Source organism: Amblyomma mixtum, chromosome 1 (genome assembly GCF_055824585.1).
Source record: "Amblyomma mixtum isolate Tamu chromosome 1, ASM5582458v1, whole genome shotgun sequence".
In the NCBI taxonomy this organism is placed as follows: Eukaryota; Metazoa; Arthropoda; class Arachnida; order Ixodida; family Ixodidae; genus Amblyomma; species Amblyomma mixtum.
Window position 1 is genome coordinate 89205026 of NC_143012.1, and position 22771 is coordinate 89227796.

The 22771-nt window shown below is 47.5% G+C and overlaps 1 protein-coding gene across 4 annotated transcripts in view; it reads right to left on the reverse strand.

Moving 5' to 3' along the window:
- Sur-8 (leucine-rich repeat protein shoc-2) overlaps positions 1 to 22771 on the reverse strand; it is a 103527-nt gene that overhangs the window by 15194 nt on the left and 65562 nt on the right. For 2 of the 4 annotated variants that reach the window (XM_089554412.1, XM_089554402.1), the window contains exons 2-9: positions 15665 to 15796; positions 12087 to 12185; positions 7875 to 7943; positions 6457 to 6672; positions 5315 to 5410; positions 4449 to 4569; positions 4228 to 4336; positions 2692 to 2785 (exon numbers count right to left, since the gene is read on the reverse strand). In XM_089554412.1, the coding sequence (XP_089410538.1) occupies positions 2692 to 2785; positions 4228 to 4336; positions 4449 to 4569; positions 5315 to 5410; positions 6457 to 6672; positions 7875 to 7943; positions 12087 to 12149 (768 nt within the window). In that variant the 5' untranslated portion in view covers positions 12150 to 12185; positions 15665 to 15796. Of the gene's footprint in view, positions 1 to 2691; positions 2786 to 4227; positions 4337 to 4448; positions 4570 to 5314; positions 5411 to 6456; positions 6673 to 7874; positions 7944 to 12086; positions 12186 to 15664; positions 15797 to 20478; positions 20692 to 22771 lie in introns of those variants that run through there. The other 2 variants (XM_089554409.1, XM_089554405.1) reach the window with 2 other exon arrangements.

The following is a 22771-nucleotide window of genomic DNA, read 5'->3' on the forward strand; positions in this document are numbered from 1 at the left end:
CCATAGACTCCTATGTATAATTGTAGGGACCTCGCGCGCGCGTTGAATTATCCGATTTTCCGAATTAACGGGGGTCGAATTAACGAGCTTTCATAGATGGATACAACTCCAGAATGCAGCGGCAGATGTCCTTCACAGCAGGCCCTCCAGCCAATGGCGGAAACCGGTTCTCAAGACGTCGCGCTTAATCCCATTTCATGGAGGCACCTGCCAGTCATCTGCGATTTCATGCTAGGGGATCAACCGTGACGTCTTGAGAACCAGTTTTCGCCACTGGCTGGAGGACCTCCTTTGAAGGACATCTGTCGCTGCATTCTGGAGTTGTATCCGACACACAGCTGGAGAGAGATGCTAGAGGCCTACTAGCTGAAAGTAGCCTACAGTCGAACCCGGATGTATCGAATTCGAAGGGGACCGCAAAATATTTCGATATATTGATAATTCGATATACAAAAAAATGGCAATATAAAAGCTTTTGTGTAACCTAGAACCGAGAATACACTGCAACCACGCCTGACGCGTTCTTGCAGCGACGTGCTGCTCGCCGGCGTGCTCGCAGCGCACCGCTCGCTAGGCGTTGCTACGTCCAACCGGCTTTGCATCAAATCCACAGAGGAAGATGGTTTGGAACTAGCCAGTGCCCATGTTAGGATGCTCGATACTGTTAAACCAGAGTGTTTAAGAGAGACTTAGTTACATGTTTATTTGAGCAATGTTACGCTGTTTGACACATTTTAATGAATTTATGTCTTAAAGGGGCACTGAGGAGAAATTGAAGTTGGCTTGTATCGACAGAATACCCGCTCCTGATTACAAAAACGCCACTCATGCTGACAACAAAGCTCTTGTAACGTAGAGAAGAGCAAGAACCAAAATACAGGTATCGCCGCCACAGGCCAAACTCGCAAGTACAAGCGTGATGACGTCATAGGACCAAACAGTGTTGCTAGAACCAATGGTTCTAGAAACACTAGAACACGAGAAGCCACAAATCACTGAGGTGCAGCCAATGCATGCGCAAATCTCCTTGACGTCGCCAGATGGCGCCACGTGCCCGGCAGCTATGCGCGCGCCTGAAGCATCGGGGTTAATCAGCGCCTGCTCATCCGCAGTAGGCTGGCTCCCGGTATTCCACTAGCGGTAACAAGGTACACGGCCATGGTACACGGTATGCTAAAGCTGTCTATTTGCGAGAACTTCGTTGGCGACTTCGAGAACGATATCCATCGTGACGCTGGCAAAACGCCAGTGCAAATGTAAGCAAAGCGACTGTAGCGATGGCCGCAATAGATGCCTTCAACGTGCGGCCGGCGGTAGCTTTCTTTTCGGCTGCTGCTAGGCCGCACTGCTGGCCGCCAGAAATCACGGAGTCTGCGTTACGTCATCTGCACGTCATGTCTCCCGTCACTTAGTCCTGTGTCGTCATAGGAGAATCCCAAGTTTGAATCAGAGCGGTGGGAAAAACTTTTTCAACTTCGAATCCAAGTTTCTTAGAAATAAATGCATCTTTCGCTGCCGGCCAAGTGGCAACAAAGACATGAAATGCCAAACTATCGGTATTTGCTATAAAAAAAATATTAATAGTGCTCACCTCACTGTCCCTTTAATAATGGTGACCTCTGTCCGATAACACTTATCAATTTATGAATACATGATCCCTTTCCGTACAAGACCTGCGTGTGTTCTTTTACATGGTGAATTATGTCTGCTTTGTTGATTAGTTACATTACTGTTTTGCTTGAAGTATTAAGCATTTGTTGTAATCCTCCTTTATTTATTCTATGTGTCATGTTCTTTTAGTGCTGTATTTGTAGATGCTGCATTTGAATTCCTTAGGTTCGAAGTTTGTGTTTTTTGTTCTGAAAATTGCACTGTTTCCGAACAAAGTAAGGGTCTAGGGACCTAGTCAGGCACGCATTACCATTTGCTCCTGACCCCCTAGCTTTCTGTACACAGAAAACTAAGAACAAATAAAAACAAAAATGAAATGAAATGAAAACTAAGGCCCGGCTAGTTTCAGCAACGACACCGGCAGTGAAGTATGCCAGGCGGGGGTTGCCGTAAGGGCTTTGTTAGGTAGGCTTCACCACATGACAGCGATGTGGCGTGGAAAATGAATACAAGAGACCGCAGGTCACCCCGAAATACTCCCGACGTTCACCTCGTCGCATGGTTTCACAGAGCCACCACTTCCAGCAGCTGCTCAAGGCCGCACAGTCGATCTGTCTCAGCGTGTGAAAAGGGTCCGAAGAGCTCCGATAAAAGAAGCAGCACATAAAAGGCACGGCACACAATTCGATATATCGAACGTTCTGCTGGACGCGAGTTCGATACATGCGAACAACAGTGCAACACTTTTGCATACAATTTTCAAGAGATTGTTCCTGACTGTTCGATATAGAAAACAACTCGATATATCCAGGTTCCACATATCTGGACTCCACTGCATTCCGAGACAACAGCTTCCCTACTGAGCCATGTAGCTTTTGAGTCTTTAATTCACAAGGCCTACAGGTTGAACCTTTGCGATCACACGAACCCCTTGTCTTCACAGTACTGATATGCTGGAACACGTGACAGCGAAGTGTTGTGAGTAAATGAATAAGAAAAGGAAAGAAAACACGGATGCACACAGTTGCAAAGATGACAGGCAATAAAAAAAAAAAAGAGAGGAAAAGGGGAACCACTGACGGGTAGTTGGGACACCAAGTTGCTCTCGACGTTGAAGTCCGTGATGAGGACACAATTGCTCAGGGACTTTGGCACGGCTGTCAGCTGATTATACCTGCAATCACACGGGGGCAGCCAGAAATGTGATGCGGAAATAACAACACTGAGCATGAATGGGAATGCTACGGAAGAGGTAAGCTAGTTTTGTAAACAAATTAAACAGGAAACCAAACAAGAAATAAACTTTATTTACTGGTAAACTTTATTTTATCTCTCATATTAGTGTGGGTCTATTTTTGTTTGCCATTATAAATCAACCAAAATTTAAAAACTTGGGGTCCTTTTCAACCATATCTTTAAAGAAATAAACACTATAGCATTTAGGCTGCCTGCTGTGGTGTCTACATCATCATCATCATCATCAGCCTGACTACGCCCACTGCAGGGCAAAGGCCTCTCCCATGTCTCTCCAATCAACCCTGTCCTTCGCCAGCTGAAGCCACCGTATCCCCACAAACTTCTTAATTTCATCTGACCGCCTGAATTTCTGCCGCTCCCTGCTACGCTTGCCTTCTCTTGGAATCCACTCCGTTACCCTTAAGGATCAGCGGTTATCTTGCCTTCGCATTACATGCCCTGCCCAAGCCCACTTCTTCCTCTTAATTTCAACTAAGATGTCATTAAGCCGCGTTTGTTCCCTCACTCACTCCGCCCGCTTCCAGTCTCTTAACGTTACACCTATCCCTTCCATAGCTCGCTGCGTTGTTCTTAACTTAAGCTGAACCCTCTTTGTTAGCCTCCACGTTTCTGCCCCACAGGTGAGTACCGGCAAGATACAGCTGCTGTATACTTGTCTCTTGAGGGATATTGGTAAACTGCCATTCATGATCTGAGAGAACCGGCCATATGCTCTAGCAATTTTCCCACCAAAACTCTGGTTGGAGTCCCTTCCAGGGCCCTTACATGGTACGAACGGGGTGCCCGCAATTTCGGGGATCCTCCCATTTTCAAGTTTGTGATGCCCTACGACTGGTCCACTAGTGGTCACGTGGTGTTGGTGTCACTACTCTCTCGCTCGCATTCATAGACAGAGGGGTGTCCTCACACCCCTACTGGTGCAGTAGTGCAGTGGTTACTCAATGTGGTAGGTTGCCACCTTCCACAGAGGGCAGGTGGTGATGGTGTCACAAGGTCACGCATCTCCATCGAAATATAAAGGAGTTCTGTGGGGAATCTCAAATTTGACGGTGCTCTCCGATTGGTCAACCGGGATCACATGACCCTGATGATGTCATCGGGGAACTGACCAATCAGATAATTTCGTTACGTAGGAGCCAGAAATTTTTTTGTGAGCCGGCAGCCTAAATGTTATCGCTTTAATAACAACAACAAAAATAATTTTAAACAACCAAACATTCTCAATATTTGTTTTTGTTTATTATTTTAAAATACCGATACAAATATATACCCAGGAAACACGCTTTAAAATCTATTTCAAAACTTTGCCTCCCACGCGTAGTCCGCTCGGTAGGCAGAGACCAAAGCGAAGGAGAGTACCTGATGCCGAACCGGGACAGCACCATGAGGTTCCCTATTGTGTCGGGCAGATCCACCAGCTCATTGTGCTGGACATCGAGCGTCGACAGCTGCACGCAGTTCCCAATCTCTGCAACAGCAACACATCGAGGGAGAGAGAGGGGGCGCATGCAGCTCACCTAGAGGAACTTCACTCCACCCCCCCCCCTTAAGAGAAAAGAGGAAGAGGGAAGAAGGCCCACCCGCAGGCAAGTGCTTGAGGTGGTTGTTGGAGGCGTCGAAGGTGACCAGCTGGGTCAGCTTGCCGATGCCCGCCGGAAGCTCCCGGATCTTGTTCTCCCGCAGGCTCAGCATCGTCAGATTCTAAGGGACACACACACAGCACTCAATAAGAACTCAACAAGGAGAAGACAGAGCATGCTGGGATGCTTGCTGCCTGCCATAGTTGTGTGCAGTGCCATAGTTGTGTGCACCTATAGTTGTGTGCAACACCTTACGTTTCTCAGCTGACCCGCATATCTCACCGCACTGCACACCCGTTTCAGACCGCCCGGCCTCTATCGTGCACTGCAGCCTTTTCAGGTTCCTTTTTTTCCCCGCACCATTGTTGACTGGAATGCCCTGCCCGCTGATGTTGCCGCCATCATGTGCCCATCTTCATTCTTATCAGCTGTAACCACTTGTATCGTACTGCAATGACATGCATTTATTATTGTTGAATATATTAACCCACCCCTTATGTAATACCCCCTGAAGGGGGTCTTTAAGGTGAATAAAATGAAGTGAAGTGAACAAATGTGGTGCCATAGACACATATTGCAACTTTTCTCCAAACCACCCATACAGCACAAACTCGTAGGTTAAAACAAGGCGGACTTCACACCAGTTAAACGGCTTAACAATCTATGCCTCGGAAACCTAATGGCGTAAAATTGGTGCGCCAAAATTAAAAGGAAACAATCGCATCAATTTCTGAAGAATACTCAGGGGTTAACGAGGTTGTCACTCTGTCAGCTGCCAAAACACTTATACTCCTTCCACGTGAGAAAATATAATGGCATTCGACGAAAATGACATCGAATGAGCACGACCCGCTTTCAGCCCTCACCGTTAAATTGGCTATGTTCTCGCTGACTTCTCGTATCCTGTTGAAGCGCAGGAAAAGGGTCGTCAGCGACGTCAGCTTGTACACAACTTCGGGAATCTGCAAGGCACAAGCAGGGGGGAAAATGAGCGCATTAACGCAGACTGGTGGGCGAGTTGGTACGGCATTCTAGGAAAAAGCAGCCCACTAGCACAAACATGAGTGCTGTGTCTCGTCCCTTCTTTCCTCGTGTTTGTGCTAGTGCACTGCATTTTCCTATGGGGGGGAAATGAGTCTCCCACCCTTGTACGTTGGCTTCACTCAGACAGTTTTAGCATAGCAGAAACCCTTTAAAGAAGTGGTAATGCTATTACACCCTTCAGCAAGGCATTAACCACAAAGAAGAGCACTATACTTCATTTTCAACGCCTACAGAAGACATGTATCAATATCTGATCTTCTTCGCCGTTCTGGATTGCCCACCTTGGAATCTCGTCGCAAAATGCATCGCTTGAAAATGTTATTCGACATCGTCAATAATCACACCAGAATAGACTTTCACGCTTATATGCAGTATAACAGAACACGACAAACTCAGCACAAACACGATAAAACAATTGTAGTTCCCAAATGCAGAACCACTGCATACAAGCTGTCGTTCTTTCCAAGAACGATAGCTGATTGGAATGCATTACCTCGCGAACTGGTCACCTTATCGTCAGCCGAAACATTTTTATCTGCAATCAACCCCAGCCGGTCAAGTTAGGGTATTTGGTTCGATTCTGGAGTTTGCCCTTGTCGCATGTTGTTTTGTATTTTAATGTAAAGTGTTTGTTACTCGTCTATTATCTGAGTTGTTTGGCAGAGATTTTGTTGCCTACCTGCAGGCCTTCTTTTTTTTTGTCGTTGTTTGCTGTTGACAAAGCACTGTGCAATTGTATCCCCACTCCTGCCTTGGCCACCAAAAGGCGGCTGGCAGTATTGAATAAAAAAAAAAAAAAACACGACTACAGAGGCTTTACACGACTCTCCAAGCTACCTTTGGCTCGAGGGTTCCCGGATAAAAATGAAATATGGCTCAGCTGTTTTCTGCCAACCGTGCTGTGTATACACACTCTCTGCAATTGCAGAGAGCAATTGGACAGGCGCAGCTTCAGCCATGATACCTCGTTGAGCTTGTTGTGGCGGATGTCGAGGACGCGCAGCTGCCGCAGGTTGACCAGGGTGTCGGGCAGGGTGGTGAGCGAGTTCTCGGACAGGGCCAGCGTCTGCAGGTTCACCAGGCTGCCCAGCTCGTCGGGCAGCGTCGACAGCTTGTTGCCGTACAGGTAGAACTCCAGCAGGTGGCTCAGCTCCCGCACCGACGACGGCAGCACCGTGATCTGAAACACACCCCAGGGTAAGCTCCTATCCCCGACCCGAGAGTGCTCTTCATCACAGTTATTTCACTCTCGTGGGACTGATCTGCGGTCACTGCGTGCCAGAGATAGACCTACCAACACTTCACTGCCTATCACTAAGCCTACTTCCCTTCCAAGACTGCTGAACATTACTCCAGTTCCTTCTTACTAGTACTTAGTCCCACTGCTCTGCTTTAAGCATTTACATCCTCTGTTGTGAACTGATATCCTTCCCTCAAGCTATCATATCCACACGATTTAAGTTGACCCCTTTTTACAAATTTGAAAATCCGAACTGTGGGGGGGGGTCAACTTACAGTTGAAACCAAAGCATAGCGCCATAAATAAAGGTAAGACAAACGAGATATCGGACACTACAGCGTGGTTGCAATTTTAAGTCTGCCCTACGGCTCTGCCCAGTAGCATTCAGCTCTCCTGTGCAGCTGTTTGAAAGGATTTTTCTTTTTAACTTGCAGTAGCGCACTCGGTGCTCAAGGGAGTGTTGATAGTTGATGGAAGGGCCACTGTTTCAATCGTGGGGGTCCCCACTCGGAATGGCAGCGCTTCCGTGGAGTGTCGGTAGCTGATGGAAGAGCCAACGCCACTCAAGCATAGTTTCTTTTTGGCCCTGTTGGATGCATTTTATTTGGCTGCTGGCAACGTTTTACCAGCTTCTAATGTAGTGCTTAGCCAATCGTCACTGGTGCTCCAGGTCCAGTAAGGGTTCGGCGCTCGTTCACGGCTACGATCAAGATGGCTGTTACTTTTTAAGCCAAAGAAATGAATAATTGTGCGCCAGGCTGCAAGTTTGACATTTCGGAATAGGTGATGCAGGAGTGGCGGATGCAGTGAGGCATAATTTTCCGCTGTTCCACGCAATGTCATGATGCGGTTGTTAGTGAAGTGCGAGATTTTGCTGGATGACCACGTTAGAACGACGTGCTGCGGGGACTCCAGCAACGATGGCGACAGCATCACTAGTAAGGATGATGGCGCATGGGTAGATGAGTGGTCAAGTGACTAATCCATTTTCGTTCTGGAATGTGCCCACTGGCACGTACACGTTCCTATAAAGTTCACTGACACGTACACGTTCACAGAGTACACGTTCACAGAGTACAAGTTCATTAAAGGGCATGCACAACTGCAGCCATGCAAGCAGACCAGAGGCCTTCTCCACTCACACTAGATTTGCTGAGGTCCAGGCGGGTAGCACCCTGGTCCCTACAGCGGCACAGCTCTTTGGAGACATCCTGCAAATCACACGGGCATTGTTGGAGACGGGCAGCGAGCACGTCATAAGAACAGGCAAGGGAGCCAACACCTGCACTCTTGAAGCAGCGTCCGTTCAATGCCACTGCAGGAGCTACAAGTGTCCTTCTGTAACTGCTCCTTCCCGAAGCCAAAGTTTCACAACATGCTCACTTAAGGTCCGACTGCTGGCGCCGCCTAGCAGCAACGCCATGGAGTGCAGCAGTTAGAGTACGGAACAGCAACCTTATTTCCTCGATTTGAAAAATCATGCAGCTGAGGGCTAAGGCAAGCTAATCTGCTGCACAGGACTTGGGCCCCCTGCAGATTTAAAAGACAACAAGAATGCACGACAATAACAGAGTATGGAAACCCTTCATGGATAACATCATCATCAGCCTGACTACGCCCACTGCAGGGCAGAGTTATCTCCCATGTATCTCCAATTAACCCTCTCCTTCGCCAGTTGCGGCCACCATATTCCCGCAAACTTCTTGATCTCATCCACCCACCTAACTTTCAGCCGCCCCCTGCTACGCTTGCCATCTCTTGGAATCCACTCCGTTACCCTTGAGGACCAGCGGTTATCTTGCCTTCGCATTGCATGCCCTGCCCAAGCCCACTTCTTCCTCTTGATTTACACTAGGATGTCATTAACCCACGTTTATTCTCACACCCACTCCGCCTGCTTCCGATCTCTTAACGTTACACCCATCATTTTTTCTTTCCACAGCTCGCTGCGTTGTTCTTAACTTAAGCTGAACCCTCTATGTCAGCCTCCACGTTTCTGCCCCATAGGTGAGTACCGGTAAGATACAGCTGTTGTATACTTTTCTATTCAGGGATATTGGTAAGCTAACATTCATGATCTGAGAGAACCAGCCATATGCGCTCCAGCCCCAATCTTATTCTTCTAGTTATTTCCCCTCTCATGACCCGGATGTGCAGTCACTACCTGCCGTTAAGTACACATATTCCCTTACCACTTCCAATGATTCGCTACCTATCGTAAACTGCCGTTCCCTTCTGAGACTATTGGACATTACTTTAGCTTTCTGGACACTACAAAAATATGCATCAATAAAGACTCAGGAATAAACAGGTAATTCAACCCTGCCCAGTAAAGCTCACTAGATGAACGGTAACGTACTTTAAATAATAACAGTGCATTCTTAACAACAGCGCACAGGTTAAAAAAAAAGAAGTATACACACTGTTCAAAGGCACCAGGACAAGTCTAATAACATTTTTCAACGAAAAAAAAAAACCCCAAGGAACAAGTATGAAACAAGTTTCCCTGTGCCTCAGATATCGGGATCTTTCGATGCAACAAACTTACAATACGGTGAATTTCAATAACTCGAGCAGCAATCTAGTAAGCCAACAATCTTATCGTCTGTCTAAAACGGAGCACATCTTTTGTAGAATTTGAGACATTACAACTCCCAGTGAGGCAGTGCTGTAAAAAATGGGGGCTGACTACAACACGTTCCTAAGCTCCACAGAAAAAAAAAAATCCAAAGAACAGACGAAGAAGAAGAAATTGCACATCAACTCTGACCCCTCTCCGCACTTCCCATATAAACGCAGTGCGGCACTGATAATGTGTCGCACAAGCTGGACTACAAAGGGTGAAAGCAAACCCTCACACTGGGTCTATTTCTGACATCATGTAAGAGCCGACGAATGAGGAACATAATGACATTTAAGACAGACATCCTCACACTTAACTGTGCCACAACAACGCCACAAAGACACATCATTCAAGGAACTGCGTGACTTCACGCTTACTACACAGAAAGGCAAGGAAAAAATCCAATAACATAATAAAAAAAGCAAGGAGGAAGCCATGCCCAGCCAGATCAAACCATGCACAACACACCGATGTGGTACAGTCACAGCACACGTCATGCACACACTGAAGACAAATCAGTTCAAATACTGCTTTTTCAGCAATTTACGAACAACTAAGGAATACCTATTTAATGCATTAACGAGGAATGACAAGTGTGTGACCACTGCATAGTCAGCGAATGAAATGTTTGTGCTCTTTCCTCAACTTATGAGGAGTCAACATTAATAAGGCAGCTTATTAAGTGTGCAGCAAGAAAACGATCTGCATTAGCAACACGGTCTTATGGCACTAATTTGCGTAATGATCCATTTTCTCCCCCAAAAAAATGTTGCCATGAAAATTTTGTGAGTGGAATCGTTAAATGGGGTAATATATGGCTGAATACGTATATTTTTTACAGCAATAGCAGGTGCATCCACTGCGCAAGTAAATATGGCAGTCTCTATTCTGTTCATGCCAGTGTCAAATGGGGAAGGCTGGCAACAACAGCCACGCCAAAAACCACACACACACACAAGACAAGAGAACGGGACGGAGCGCCTACAGGGGGCGCTCTGTCCCGTTCTCTTGTTTTGTGTGTGTGTGTGTGTGGTTTTTGACGCCTTTACTTTTACAATGAATTACCAACTAGCCCAGCAAGAAGTTCTCTTGATAAAAGATACACCCTGCTTATTGTATTCTGTAATACATCTAATATATGTAGATATCGTACCAATGTCATAAGAATAAGGACAACTGTACAAACCCAAACAGCCCACCCAGTAAGAACGACTGATACCCTGTCACAATGGCGTTGATATATGTTCCCGTAAGCGAATGAGTCCCAGAACTCATCCTCAAATCTTTGCGACAAATGTGGTGCACAACTATAGTGATGGCCAAACCATTGAATCGCAAGGTGTTGTGCCATTTGGTTCACGGTCATAATTACCAGGCTTCTAATTAACACCAGAAACGTTTAAGCTAGTTTGCCAAACACTTGGAGGCAATATTTTGATGGCATGTGTTCTTTGCAGTGATGCAGAAAATACTATGCATGAATCACCACTTGGTACTCACCTACAACTGCGAAATAACTTATAATAAAATTTTTCTTTCACACTGTTTCGGTTTCAACAGCCAAACAATGACTGTGACGTCAACGTGGTTTAGGGTCTATGGGGGTTTAACGTCTCAAAATGACCCAGCCTATGAGGGACACCGTATTGAAGGGCTCCGGAAATTATTTAGCAACTCCTACGACCGCTAAATAATTTATAATCACAATTTCCTCTCATGCTGTTTCGGTTTCAAGAGCCGAATGATGACTGTGGCATAGTGTGGTTATATTGTCATGTGTGTTATTTGTTATTTTCCACTTAACGTCATCTTCAACGAGCCGGGAGGCCGATCGCCGGCAAAGAGGAAGAGGCTCGGTGGGGAATCGCTCGTGAGCCCGGCCGCGACCGCTTGGACTGTCTCTGGCGCCTGCTCTCCTGTGGTCCTGGTCCTCTAGTGTCCCCACGACCCGCGTCGTTTGAACGACCCGTGACAATGTCACGCGAGGCATGGAAAAGCTGCAATTGCAGCTTCATCGTTTCAATTCACTACAGTGCTGAAGACAGCCTTGCTCAAGAGTCCGAATGACAACGAATGTAGAAGCAACGATTATATTAGTTTTTTCATGCATTACGTGGCCTATAATGACACTCTAACATGACAGTAGTTGCTCGGCTGTTGAAACCGAAACTGAAACAGCACAAGAAAGAAATTCGATTGTAAATTATTCCGCGGTTGTAGGAGAATACTAAGTGGTAATCCGTGTATAATAATGCCTTAAGCCTCATTACAAAGAAGAAAACAAGCACCCAAAAGTGACGTGTCTATGCACCTACATTGTCAGGTGTCCTGAGCATGTGAAAGGTTGGTCAAATGCTTAGGGGAATCCCCCAAGGTGGAGTAGATTTGTAATAAGGGAGTAATTACTCACTGGCATCCACCCAAGCGCAGCCAACTGCTTCGACTGCTCCGGTGGAGCGGTGGTCCCGGGTTCGAGCCCCGGACCAGGACGAATTTTTCTTTAACTACGAAGTTTCTGAGAAAGCTGTACAGCTTTCCTTTGTAGCCGTACGGCTGCGCTCGGGTGGACGTCAATGAATAATCACTCCCTTATTACATGTGAAAGGCGTCCACACTAACGTGCGGGACTGATAAAGGCCCTAGAAATGCACCCACAACACATCCACGGGGCAAGGCATGGAGAATGTGAGGGTAGGGAAGGGTGTGAGGGGGAGGGGGGGTGTCTCCTTACCGTCTTGACCTTGTTCGACAGGTTGTTGAGCCACTCGTCCATCTTAAATTTCACCCCCGCCATGATGCGCTGCGACGAGCTCTGACACTGTGCGTACAGCTGCAGTGTGCGCACATTCCGTTTCACATCATTTTTTTTTTCGTTTTCGAGGTGGGGCGGGGTCAACCAACGCAGACACGAAGAGGACAGGAGGGGGGTGGGAGGAGACGGGCATGGCGTGCATGTTGGGAAAGAGAAGGTGCAGGGGGTCAGTAAACAACAACAACAAACGGCACCAAAACACGTGCGCACGCAAACAGCCAGGCAGTGCAAAGAGCCGGGGCAAGCCAAATCACCTGTGCAAGAAAAGCAACTTGTTTACAACTGCAGCCAACCGTGTTTGCAGCTATACAGCAATGCAGTCTGAAGTTAGACGCAAAACGAATGTGTAAATGTTTTCACTTCCATAGGGGGGCTCAACCGGATGCCTGTGATGAAACTCTGGATGAAACAGAGATGTGGAGTGGATTTTTCGCTGCAGTGGGCTTAGCTCGGCTTATAAAAGGGGATGCGTGAAATATGGTGTATGAGGTTTAGCATCCCGAAGCGGCACATGGGCTACGTTAGACACCGTAGTGGAGGGCTCCAGATTACTTCAGACTATCCGGGGTTCGCAAGGGAGTAATTATTCATTTGCATCCACCAAAGTTCAGCCATATGGCTACAAAAGAAAGCTATTATGCTTTATATAGCTTTATACAGCTTTTTATATCTTTAAAACTATATAGCTATAAAGCTATAAAGCCAGCGTTGTCCTGTGTACTTCTCCTGCTTGTGATTGCGTCCTTTCCGTTGGTTTTCCATTTACCATGCACCAACTGGCCCAAAAAGCTACACTTCTTCAATACTGTAACAGAAATTTTTCCACTGAAGAAAAATTTGTCCAGGTCCTCAGAACACGGGGTAATATGAAATGTGCTCGAAATACAAAGTTTGTGTGAAAGTTGCACAGCTTTTCTTTGCCTTGCCATACGACTATGCTTGTGTGGAGGCCAATGAGCAATTACTCCCTTATTACAAATCTGCTCCACATTGGCAGTTCCCCTAAAAACACTGGAGGAAGGGATGCATAGTTTAAAATGTACTGTCTTGTCAGTGCAAGTTGTTTAAGAAACCAGGATGAAATTACAGTCGATCTGGAAGTTTTCATCTTGTTTGCCCGATCCGACTGCGGCGAGATTTTAATAAAGACCCTCAAGACTACGGTGACCACAGAACCTATTCTCAGGTGTTTTAACGTCTCGTATAATCTCAGAGATGACAGCAAGAGTAGCACGCCTAGTATGACAATTTAAGATCACATTCCTTACTGCCGCGCAGCAAAGACTTCTAAACTTGTGTAGTCGAGGTGCCACAGCACAGATATGCAGTAAGCACACTTTTGATATTGGCAAAGCAAGAGTTGAGACAAGTTGAGGCAAATTTAGTGGATGTCGAAGATCTTCTACTATAAAATGTTATTGTGCAGCGGAGCCCCTTACAGCTGTAATATCGGTTACAAACTCCTTTTGGATAAGGCTCAGAGCCACACCTGATGAAAAGGGGCCAGTAACTCAAAAGTCCCGAATACACAACCCAGTAAAAAAAACCATTGGAACCAATTGGATTTCCAACTGGTTCCAATTGGACTAGTTGAGTTTCCAACCGGTTCCAATTGGGTGTTCCAAATGGACTATCCAAAATTACCAGTTGGGTTTCCAATTAGTGAGCCCAATTGGTCTAACCCATTGCATCGAATTGAACCACCCAAGTGCACCCAATTTCTCCAATGAATGTTTGCATATTTGACAAAAAGGGTAGAACTAATATGGTTCTTATAATAAGAGCTATCAGCAGCTTAACCTACTGAACTGTATTCATCATGTACACCACCACTGGAGCTGAAATTAAATTAAGTAACTGTGCTCAGTTGGCAAGCATCACTGGCCCCAGCATGAGAGCCTCATAAATTAGGTATATAAGTTGGAGCAGAAGTATATTCTCTGGATGTATATATTGAGCTAATATATGCTACTAGTGTGTTGCTTGTGTTTGATGTATGTGTGTCTGTTGGCTTTGATTTCCATAAAAGCATGTTAATTTCAATTCCGTAGAAAATTGTTGATTGGGACTAGGCACAGAATCTCCCTGCAGTCCTCATAAATCAGTTTTCCTTTTGACCATTAAAATATGTTAAGTTTTAGAAATATTTATCCAAGATTCTAGAGCATATTATTCACAAACATTTAGCTACCTCTCTCAATGAACATAACATATTTTGTGAATATTTTCTGGGTGAAATAACTGCCTGGCCTGATGGGTCCAATTGGCTAGTCCAGTTGGATCCATTTGGGTCCAATTGGTCGGGTGGCTAAATACACAACTGGAACCAATTGGTTCCAATTGGGCAATCCAATTGTAACCAATGAGAATGTCCAATTAGTTCCATTTGGAATGTCCAACTGGTCCCAATGGTTTCTTTTTTACTGGGAAATAGAATGAGGTTTGGTAGAAAATCAAACCATGGTGACGCAACTCGGACATAAGCTCTCAGCTCATCAAAGCAACAATTCCTTCGCACTCAAGCACACAAAAGCAGCCAGCCAAACAACACACAGCATAAAGTATACTGAGAACGCGCTAATGTGTGATTACGCACACGGGAAAATTAGGAATCAGAAGCGAGCATGCGAATCCTACTCATCACAGCTTAACAGCCAAGCTCTCTGCAGCAGCCACAGCCAATCAGCAACAGTGCAAATACACACGGCACTACATCATGCATCACTCCAGCACCAGTTCTCTGGCCGACGTAGTACGGCCAGAGTACGTAGTACGACTGTAGTACGGACAGAGCCAGTCTAACTTCACAGAGAGTGTTACCTGACGAAGTTCATAAGAAGTCATTACGTCAAACAATTGGTGCCCACAGCTCCACAACAGTTCTACCTCCTGACGAAATTCAACAACTGTAATTACTTCACACAATGGCGCCCAGGGCTCCATAACAGTTCTACCCGACGAAGTTCAAAAACTGTCATTACTTCAAACAACGGGCGCTCAGGGCTTAATAACAGTTCTACCTGACAAAATTAAAAAAACAAAACATCACTAATGGTGCTTAGGACTGCCTGAAAACATCACCAATCTGTTTTCTCCATGCGGATGCTTTCAAGGTGCACGGTCAGCTGCTCAAATTTACAGAATGCAGATGCCCGGAAAGGGAATTTATTTTGAAGACATCATGCCAGTCAGTCAGCTGAAATGCCTGCAAGTATGAGGGAGCATGTATGCTCCGTGCACTGGCACGAATATCATTCAGCTGCGCCACAAAGAAGTAATGCAGTAAATTTATTCCCGAGTGCACACATCCCATAGAAACATTCGCTGCCAACAGTACTAGCACTGGTGTCAACAGTTTTAACGCTCATGCTTGTGCCTTCCACTCCAGTATGCAATTACGGATGGAATTCGCAAAAGCAACCAACCTCGACGTTTGTAACGCTTCCAATGATTCTGTTTACCAAGCAAAATCCACGACACCTGAGGGTGAGACTCACGAGATCGGCTTGGATGGAGCCTTTCTTCTTGGACGTCGGCTTGGGCTTCGTCGTCCCGGGGTGTGTGACCGTCACCTGTTTCGGCCTCGCCGCATCGCCGCTTCCTAGTGACCCCGAGCTCAGCTTTTTCTCCTGACGAGAGAGAAAGGCAAAAGAGGAGAAAGGTGTCAGCTTCGGCTGAGCAAAATAACACTAATATGTCGGCTTGCTAAGTGTAACACTCGCCAATGCAGCCTCCAGTGCTTAAGGTGTGGCCAACCGAAGACCTCCCCCTTTTCAGTTTTCGACTTGTTGCTTTGTAAATGCAAAGTCTGATGCAACGCAGCCCCCGACCAAAAACGCAGCGTCCTGAGAATGTTTCTTTCGTTCAGGGGACAGGAAACCAAGTTGAGAGACTGACAGGACAAGTAGGTTTCACAGAACACTGGCGGGGAAAACAACACGACCACAAAAAAAGAAAAAAAAAAGAAAAGACAAATCATAGAGGGTGCACTTAAAGGTAACACAGGCCCCACCATGATTACCAACATCTCATTCCCCAACAGAAATTTGCCACTCTCGAACAGCAAAAGCAACTTCGAGCTCGAATTCTGTCCTTTACAGGTGCCCACAAATTTTGCCAATTAACCTGCAAAACCCAATATAAGTCAGAAGTGGTGACCTACTAGCTACATCATTAGCAGGCAGTATTTTAATAGCCCTGCAATTTTAATAAAGCTTTGAATGCGAAGTAACTCTAGCTGAAGCAGCATGACTAGAAAAGATTGTCTACAATTCCTAAATTCTCTGCAAGGCCAAAGAGAAGAGCTTGAGCACTTGAGCACTGCAGCCCTTTTTGTACACCTCCCTAAAAACATATGTTCTCTACATCTTTCCTGTGTGTCCAATATGCGCCAAACAAAAACCCTATGCCCTATGGCTGGAGTAAAAAAAAGTGAAAAAGAAAAAGAAACCTTGTTGTGTTCAGTTTAATGTTAGCAAATGGATGTACAACATTCAGTGCACCTCTACAAAAGGTACCACATATAGCCACAGGCCTTGACAGGTACGACACCAGTGACCGTCTCTTCCTTCACTTATTACATTCAACAACACTAACACCATTCCACAACATCCAACATCTATGTTTCCATGCACTATGCTCATGCCACCACACAACGTGCATGTCTCCCGGGGTCCGAAGAGAAAAGGGGTCGGAAGACTGAGGGGGGGGAAGGGGAGAAAGGGGGGGGGGGGGAGGGCCGTCAACGTCCTAACACACATCAAAACAACTAACAAAAAGGTGCACACCGATTCTCGAAAGTGGAAGGAAGCAGATGGTGGAATGCAGATGCACTTGGAACCATAGCTGACACTCAATTAAGCAGTGTACCAAAATCGGTACCAACCTGGCACACGGGACAGAAGTGTTTGGCTCTTTCCGCATGAGTAGAAAACCATGGGTGAAGCACATGGAAAATGAGAATTGTTGTCGCTAGCGCGAGCTCTCGTCTCGACAGGAGGTACTCCAACACTCCACCTCCATTATAATGCAGCTATCTCTATACATGAGTAAGAAACGAACTAGGCAGGAATGCCTCACTCAAAGGTGCAGCAATGCTGGAGTGACGTCATGCTTTACACAGTGCCAGCGTCAGTGCAAAATACCTCGTAGCGATTGGCTGCCTAACTGTCCACCTGCCCTGCCATAGTGCAACTCGACAGGCCCTGCTCTAGTGAAGGCAAAACATGAAAACGAGCTCAAGAAATTGCAGCTCCCAACAAAACTACCCAGTGAGAACACTCGGTCATCACACCAGTGATGACTACTATCCTTCAAGTACTTTTTGACCACAACGTGTTGTGACGCAAGGAATTCTTTTCAGAGCACGAGCAATTTCTACCATATTTCACCTGCCACTGTGACCGAACCGGCTCTACTGGGACAACAGGGAGGTTGCTACCGACACCAACAACGGAAATTTCCGCGGTCATTCCGAACTGGGACTTTGGTAAATTAGTTTTTGAGGAAAGGAAATGGCGCAGTATCTGACTCACATATCTCGGCGGACACCTGAACCGCGCCGTCAGGAAAGGGAGGAAGGTGGGAGTGAAAGAAGAAAGAGAGAAAGAGGTGCCGCAGTGGAGATCTCTGGAATAATTTCGACTACCTGGGGATCTTTAACATGCACTGACATCGCACAGCACACGGGCGTCTCTTGCGTTCAGCCTCCATCGAAACGTGGCCGCCACGGTTGGGTTCGAACATGGACTTTGACTGCGGCGCCTCTGGCAGTGGATGTAGAACCTGACGCCATGGTTCCAAGCCATCTACCTTGTGCTCTACTTGGCTCCGGAACCGAGGTGCACAAACACAAACACACACATAGCAGGCGGGGTGTGGAGGAGACAGAGACAGAGAGAGAGAGAAAGAGAGAAGAGACCTGGGGTGGTGGGGGCAAGGGTGACGGCGGCGACAGGGGAGAGGCGTCCTGCCCGCTGTCCTCGTTGGTGCCGGTCGAGGCGTCCCCTCCACCGCAGCATTCCACATGGCAGCAGCAAGACGCTCGCTGCAAAGGGAAGGCCGCCCTGCTCGTCTTCCCTCTCGAACGCAGCAGCAGAGGAGGAGGGGACACCCCAGCACCGACACCGGCCCTCCCTCCCTCCCTTCCGCCCGACTACATTCGCCAGTGGCCGCACCACATTTCCCCTCGATTTCGCACTCCTCCCACCGCATTTCTTTTACGCACTTCCACGCCATTTCTCACGTCCCATGCACCCAACAGTAGCAACAAGGGACAATGTATTGGGGAGCTCCACACAGATGAACAGGCAAGCCTGGTATGTTCACCTTTAAAACAAGGAAAATGGAAGCACGAAGAATTTTGCAATGCTACCTCACAAAAACAAAGCACACTGCGATGATGTCAGAATGTCGTGTGACCTTCCTCGGCCAATCAGAAAATTTTTTCACATCGGACAGCGGATTTTGCTCCTGACGTGAACTCTAAGCCTTAAAATTGATATGGTATGTGGGGTTTGACACCCCAAAGCGACGCATGGGCTGTGAGGGACGTTGTAGTGAAGGACTGCAGATTAATTTACGCCACCTGGGGTACTTAAGTGCGCTGACATCGCACAGCTCATGAGCGCTATTCGCCTCTGTCGAAAAGCACCCACCGTGGTGGTGATTCTATACAGCCATCTCGGGCTTTGCAGGTGAATGCCAAAGCCACTGAGCCAAAAAGGTGGGCATTTCAAAACATGTATGTGTGCATGCCCAATTACATCCAGCATTCATTTCTGTCTATTCAGTTATGTGAATCTGGTCTGTACTTTCCTGGATAGGAGGATGATTGCATTGTGATTCACAAACAGAAAGGCAGTCAGAGTGCACCCTCTTCAAGAGGTGCTTCTTCACTGTCCCCGTGGCCTTTTGTGCTTCCAGTCTCAAATTTCAAAAATGCATTCCAGGTTCATTTCAAACCACGCGATGCTCATTAACATGTAAAATCTCAGCACACAGACACTTTTGCATTCTGCCTTCCCCAACCACAGTGGCTATGTACCGAAACCACAACCTTGTGCCCTGAACAGCAAAAGTTTTGAGTCACTGACATCAGAGACCATGACATCCGAAAAAAGCCTCCTTTCTTTTAATCAACAGAAATGTCTGGCCCAAACGATTGAGCTGAAAAAAAGTTTAAGCGTTAAAAAACGTGCCACATGGTACCAAAAAAACTCCGTAAAGACGGCTGCCCTAATTCTCTGCTTGTACCCATGCAGAAGGGATCTCTCCTCAGAGCTGACATGTCAGCACTTGCTCACAAAGACTCAAATGACATTTAATTCAGAGCTCACAGCTGCTTCAGCATGATGAAAGCAGGTTACTTGTGCTAAGCAAAAATATCCTTGAGCCTTGGTTAAGAAAAAAAATACGTTTTACCTGGTTTTTGTGCGTGCAGACATATGTGCACAACAGCAAATAATTGTCATGGAATTCCCTAAGTATCAACCCCCGCATGTTGGCACAGTGCAGCAGTTGCAGTTATACAAATGATTATTTAACCTTCAACAACACAAATAAAATATCTGTTCCATAGAAGAACAAACGCAAGGATGTTGTCTCTTCGGTTAAAGAAAAACGGCAACAGATACATGTCCTCTAGCGATGGTCAGCCAATCTGCCTTCAGTGATGCCAGAAGTGCACAATGCGTAACTTCAATGAAATGGACAAACAGCACCACAGGACTGTCACAGAAAAGGCAAATACAAGAAAGGTCGTTCATAGATAACAAGCACAAGTTTATGCCTGTAATTATAGTACTGTTGTAGACCACCCACTAATGTGTTAAACATACCGAAGCCTTATCAAAACGATATTACATGGGAGGCATGAAAATAAACAAAAAGCATCACCATGGAGGTAGAGGACAAGTCAATGTAAGGCACCAAAAGAGTTGGCCTCATCATATGATGTTATGGAGGAATTATCTCTTTTTAAAAGTTGCTACAGACAGTACAGCAAAGCATGTCGTCTGAAAATTAACAAACACTTGCTTCCTAGTTTCCAGCGAAACATTTCCCTAAGAGGGCAAAGTTAAAAATACGATGGCTTCAAATAGCCCACCCAAAGAGCAGCTTGTGCAAAACCGCGATGCCGGACGAGGTACACAATGTGTCCCGACCACCGCTCCCGTCATTCCCGAGCTGCCGCTGCTCGCGTGCACGGACCGCCCGTCCCGCGCTCCCCACTTCCCTCGCCTCTTTCCCCATCACGCCCCGCGGCGCGTCCCGAAAAAGCGTTGCAACACGCATCCTTCCATGCCGTTACCTCCTTCGCGCCGCTGAGACCGACGGACGAGGACGACGCGGCCGCGTCGCATTCGTCGTCCATGCCGTCCCTTGGACAGGTGTGCGTGCAGGCAGGAACACGTCCGGTGCGAAGGGGGAAGTGAAAAAGAAAAGGCGCGTAGGGAGCGGGCGAGGAGGCGAACAATATATCCCGGCGGCCGCGATCGGGAGAGAGAGAAAGCCTTCGCCGGAGCCCGCGCCGCTGTTCGCACAAGAACCACGGGGGGCTGGCTGCTTCAACCGCGCGTCGCACCCTCGCGCACTGCACCGTCGCCCGCCACTCTGCAGCCGACTCGGGTGGAAGGGTGCCGGCCAGTTCCGAGGACGCTCCGGGCTGAACTGCGCAACTCCGCGTCACTGCTGCAACTGCCGCCGCCGGTGAGAACCGCGAGCGGTGGCCCCGCCGCCGCCATTCCTTCGGGAAGACTGCTGGGCGCGAGCGCGGACCGCGAGAGGTTCGTAACCCCACCACCACCTCCGCCACCAGAGTACGGACTCCGCGCTGCTGCCCCGGCGACGCGCGCGATTGGCTCGCCGTCCCGTCACGTGACTTCCAGGCAACGGCGGCGGCGGCAGCCGTTGTCTAGCAACGACGCCTTTACGAGTGTGTCTTTTTTTTTTCCCTCTGTCACTCTTATCTTTTCTCGCTTTCTCAACTATGGCCTGCAAGCACGCTAACCGCGCGGGCACAACCTGTCGCAGACGACGGTATTCAAACCCTAACAGACGACGATTACAACGATAAACATATTTGCACGTTTTGTCTAGTGATGGGGGTAAGCGCTCGAGTAGCACTGCGGTTATTTCACACACACACACACACACACACACACACACACACACACACACACACACACACACACACACACACACAAAGTAGCTGTGCAGACGACGCCTCGAATCTATCAGAGCATTCAAGAAGTGCAACAATTAGCGAGGACGAGGAGGAAAAACTTTAATAAAAAGAAGGGGAGTTGTTCGATCTTATGGGTAGGGTCCTCATTCCAGGGCTCCACTGGCTTGTTCTGCCCTGCGGACCTGTTGTCAGAGGCTTCAGGTTACCGCTGGTCAGGAGCGCCTCCCACCACTCAAGAGACGTGTTTTCCGTCTCCAGAGCGTTCGATTTGCCCCCCCCACATTCCCACGCAATGTTGTAGAGTGTAGCGATTATCGATCACTTCTGCCCTCGGAACCCACTCGCCAACAAACTTCAGCGCTACGTTTTACTAATAAATTTCGGTTACCGCCGACAGTACGTGCCTCAAATTCCGGCGCGTAATTAACGACTCGAACTTGCTGGGCTAGGTGGCTTAGCACACCAAAGCACGAACTGACAGAGAAAAGAGTGACAAACACAGCGGCAAGTTCCGTCTCCCTTTTAGAAGCGGGCGGGTTCAAGGCCACGCCCTCGCGATCGTGGCAGTTACAAACATCCCCGGCCGACAAAGAGTCGCCGTCTGGCGGCGGGGACGGTGCGGGATGACAGACAGAATGTTGCGAGGGTCACCAGAAGCGCGGGCCTTTCACGCATCCCCATCTTGCCGCCGCTTTTCCCCTCGCGCACAGCTCGACAACGCACGTCACGGGGGATATGAGGTCACGCTCATGGGCCGAGCCGCCAATGCCGCCGCAAGGGTCGTTTAACCCCGAACCACACACACACACACACAATGCTGAACCGAAACGGACAAAATAGTCGCTCGGAGTTCACTCCCAATTTCGTCACATAATAAGCAGCAGCCGGATTACGCCCACTGCTCGTTAAAAGGACACTTCCCTACGCCGTCCCGCGAACTTTACTAACCCCATCCCTCCTCTTCACCTAAGTTCCCCCACCTGCTCCATTTTTTTGTTTTGTTCTTTCCCAGAATGCACCGTTCACCGCGCTGAGTGTTCGGCTCGGGTCCATTTTATCCCCTTCCGATTCCCCACATAGGGATGGAGGGTCGAGTGGGTATTTACTGCGCAAAAACCAAAAGAACGCGGTACCGAACGGGCACCGAACCGCGCTCGTTCCCTAAATGTGAGCAATCTTTTTGACGGTTCGCAGGTAAATCTTATTTCTCTCATATTAAGTCCAATTATAAAAACGGCACCAACGACGCCAGAAAACAACAAAAAAAGAAACAGGCATACGTGCGCATGTCTTTGAGAAATGTAGCGAAAAATCTAATCAATCTCGAAAGGCAACGACCGGCATGAGAAATAAAAAAAAAATAAAAACGAAGTATTGCGCCTGAACGACCACGGTTACCAGAAAAGATTCCCCCCCC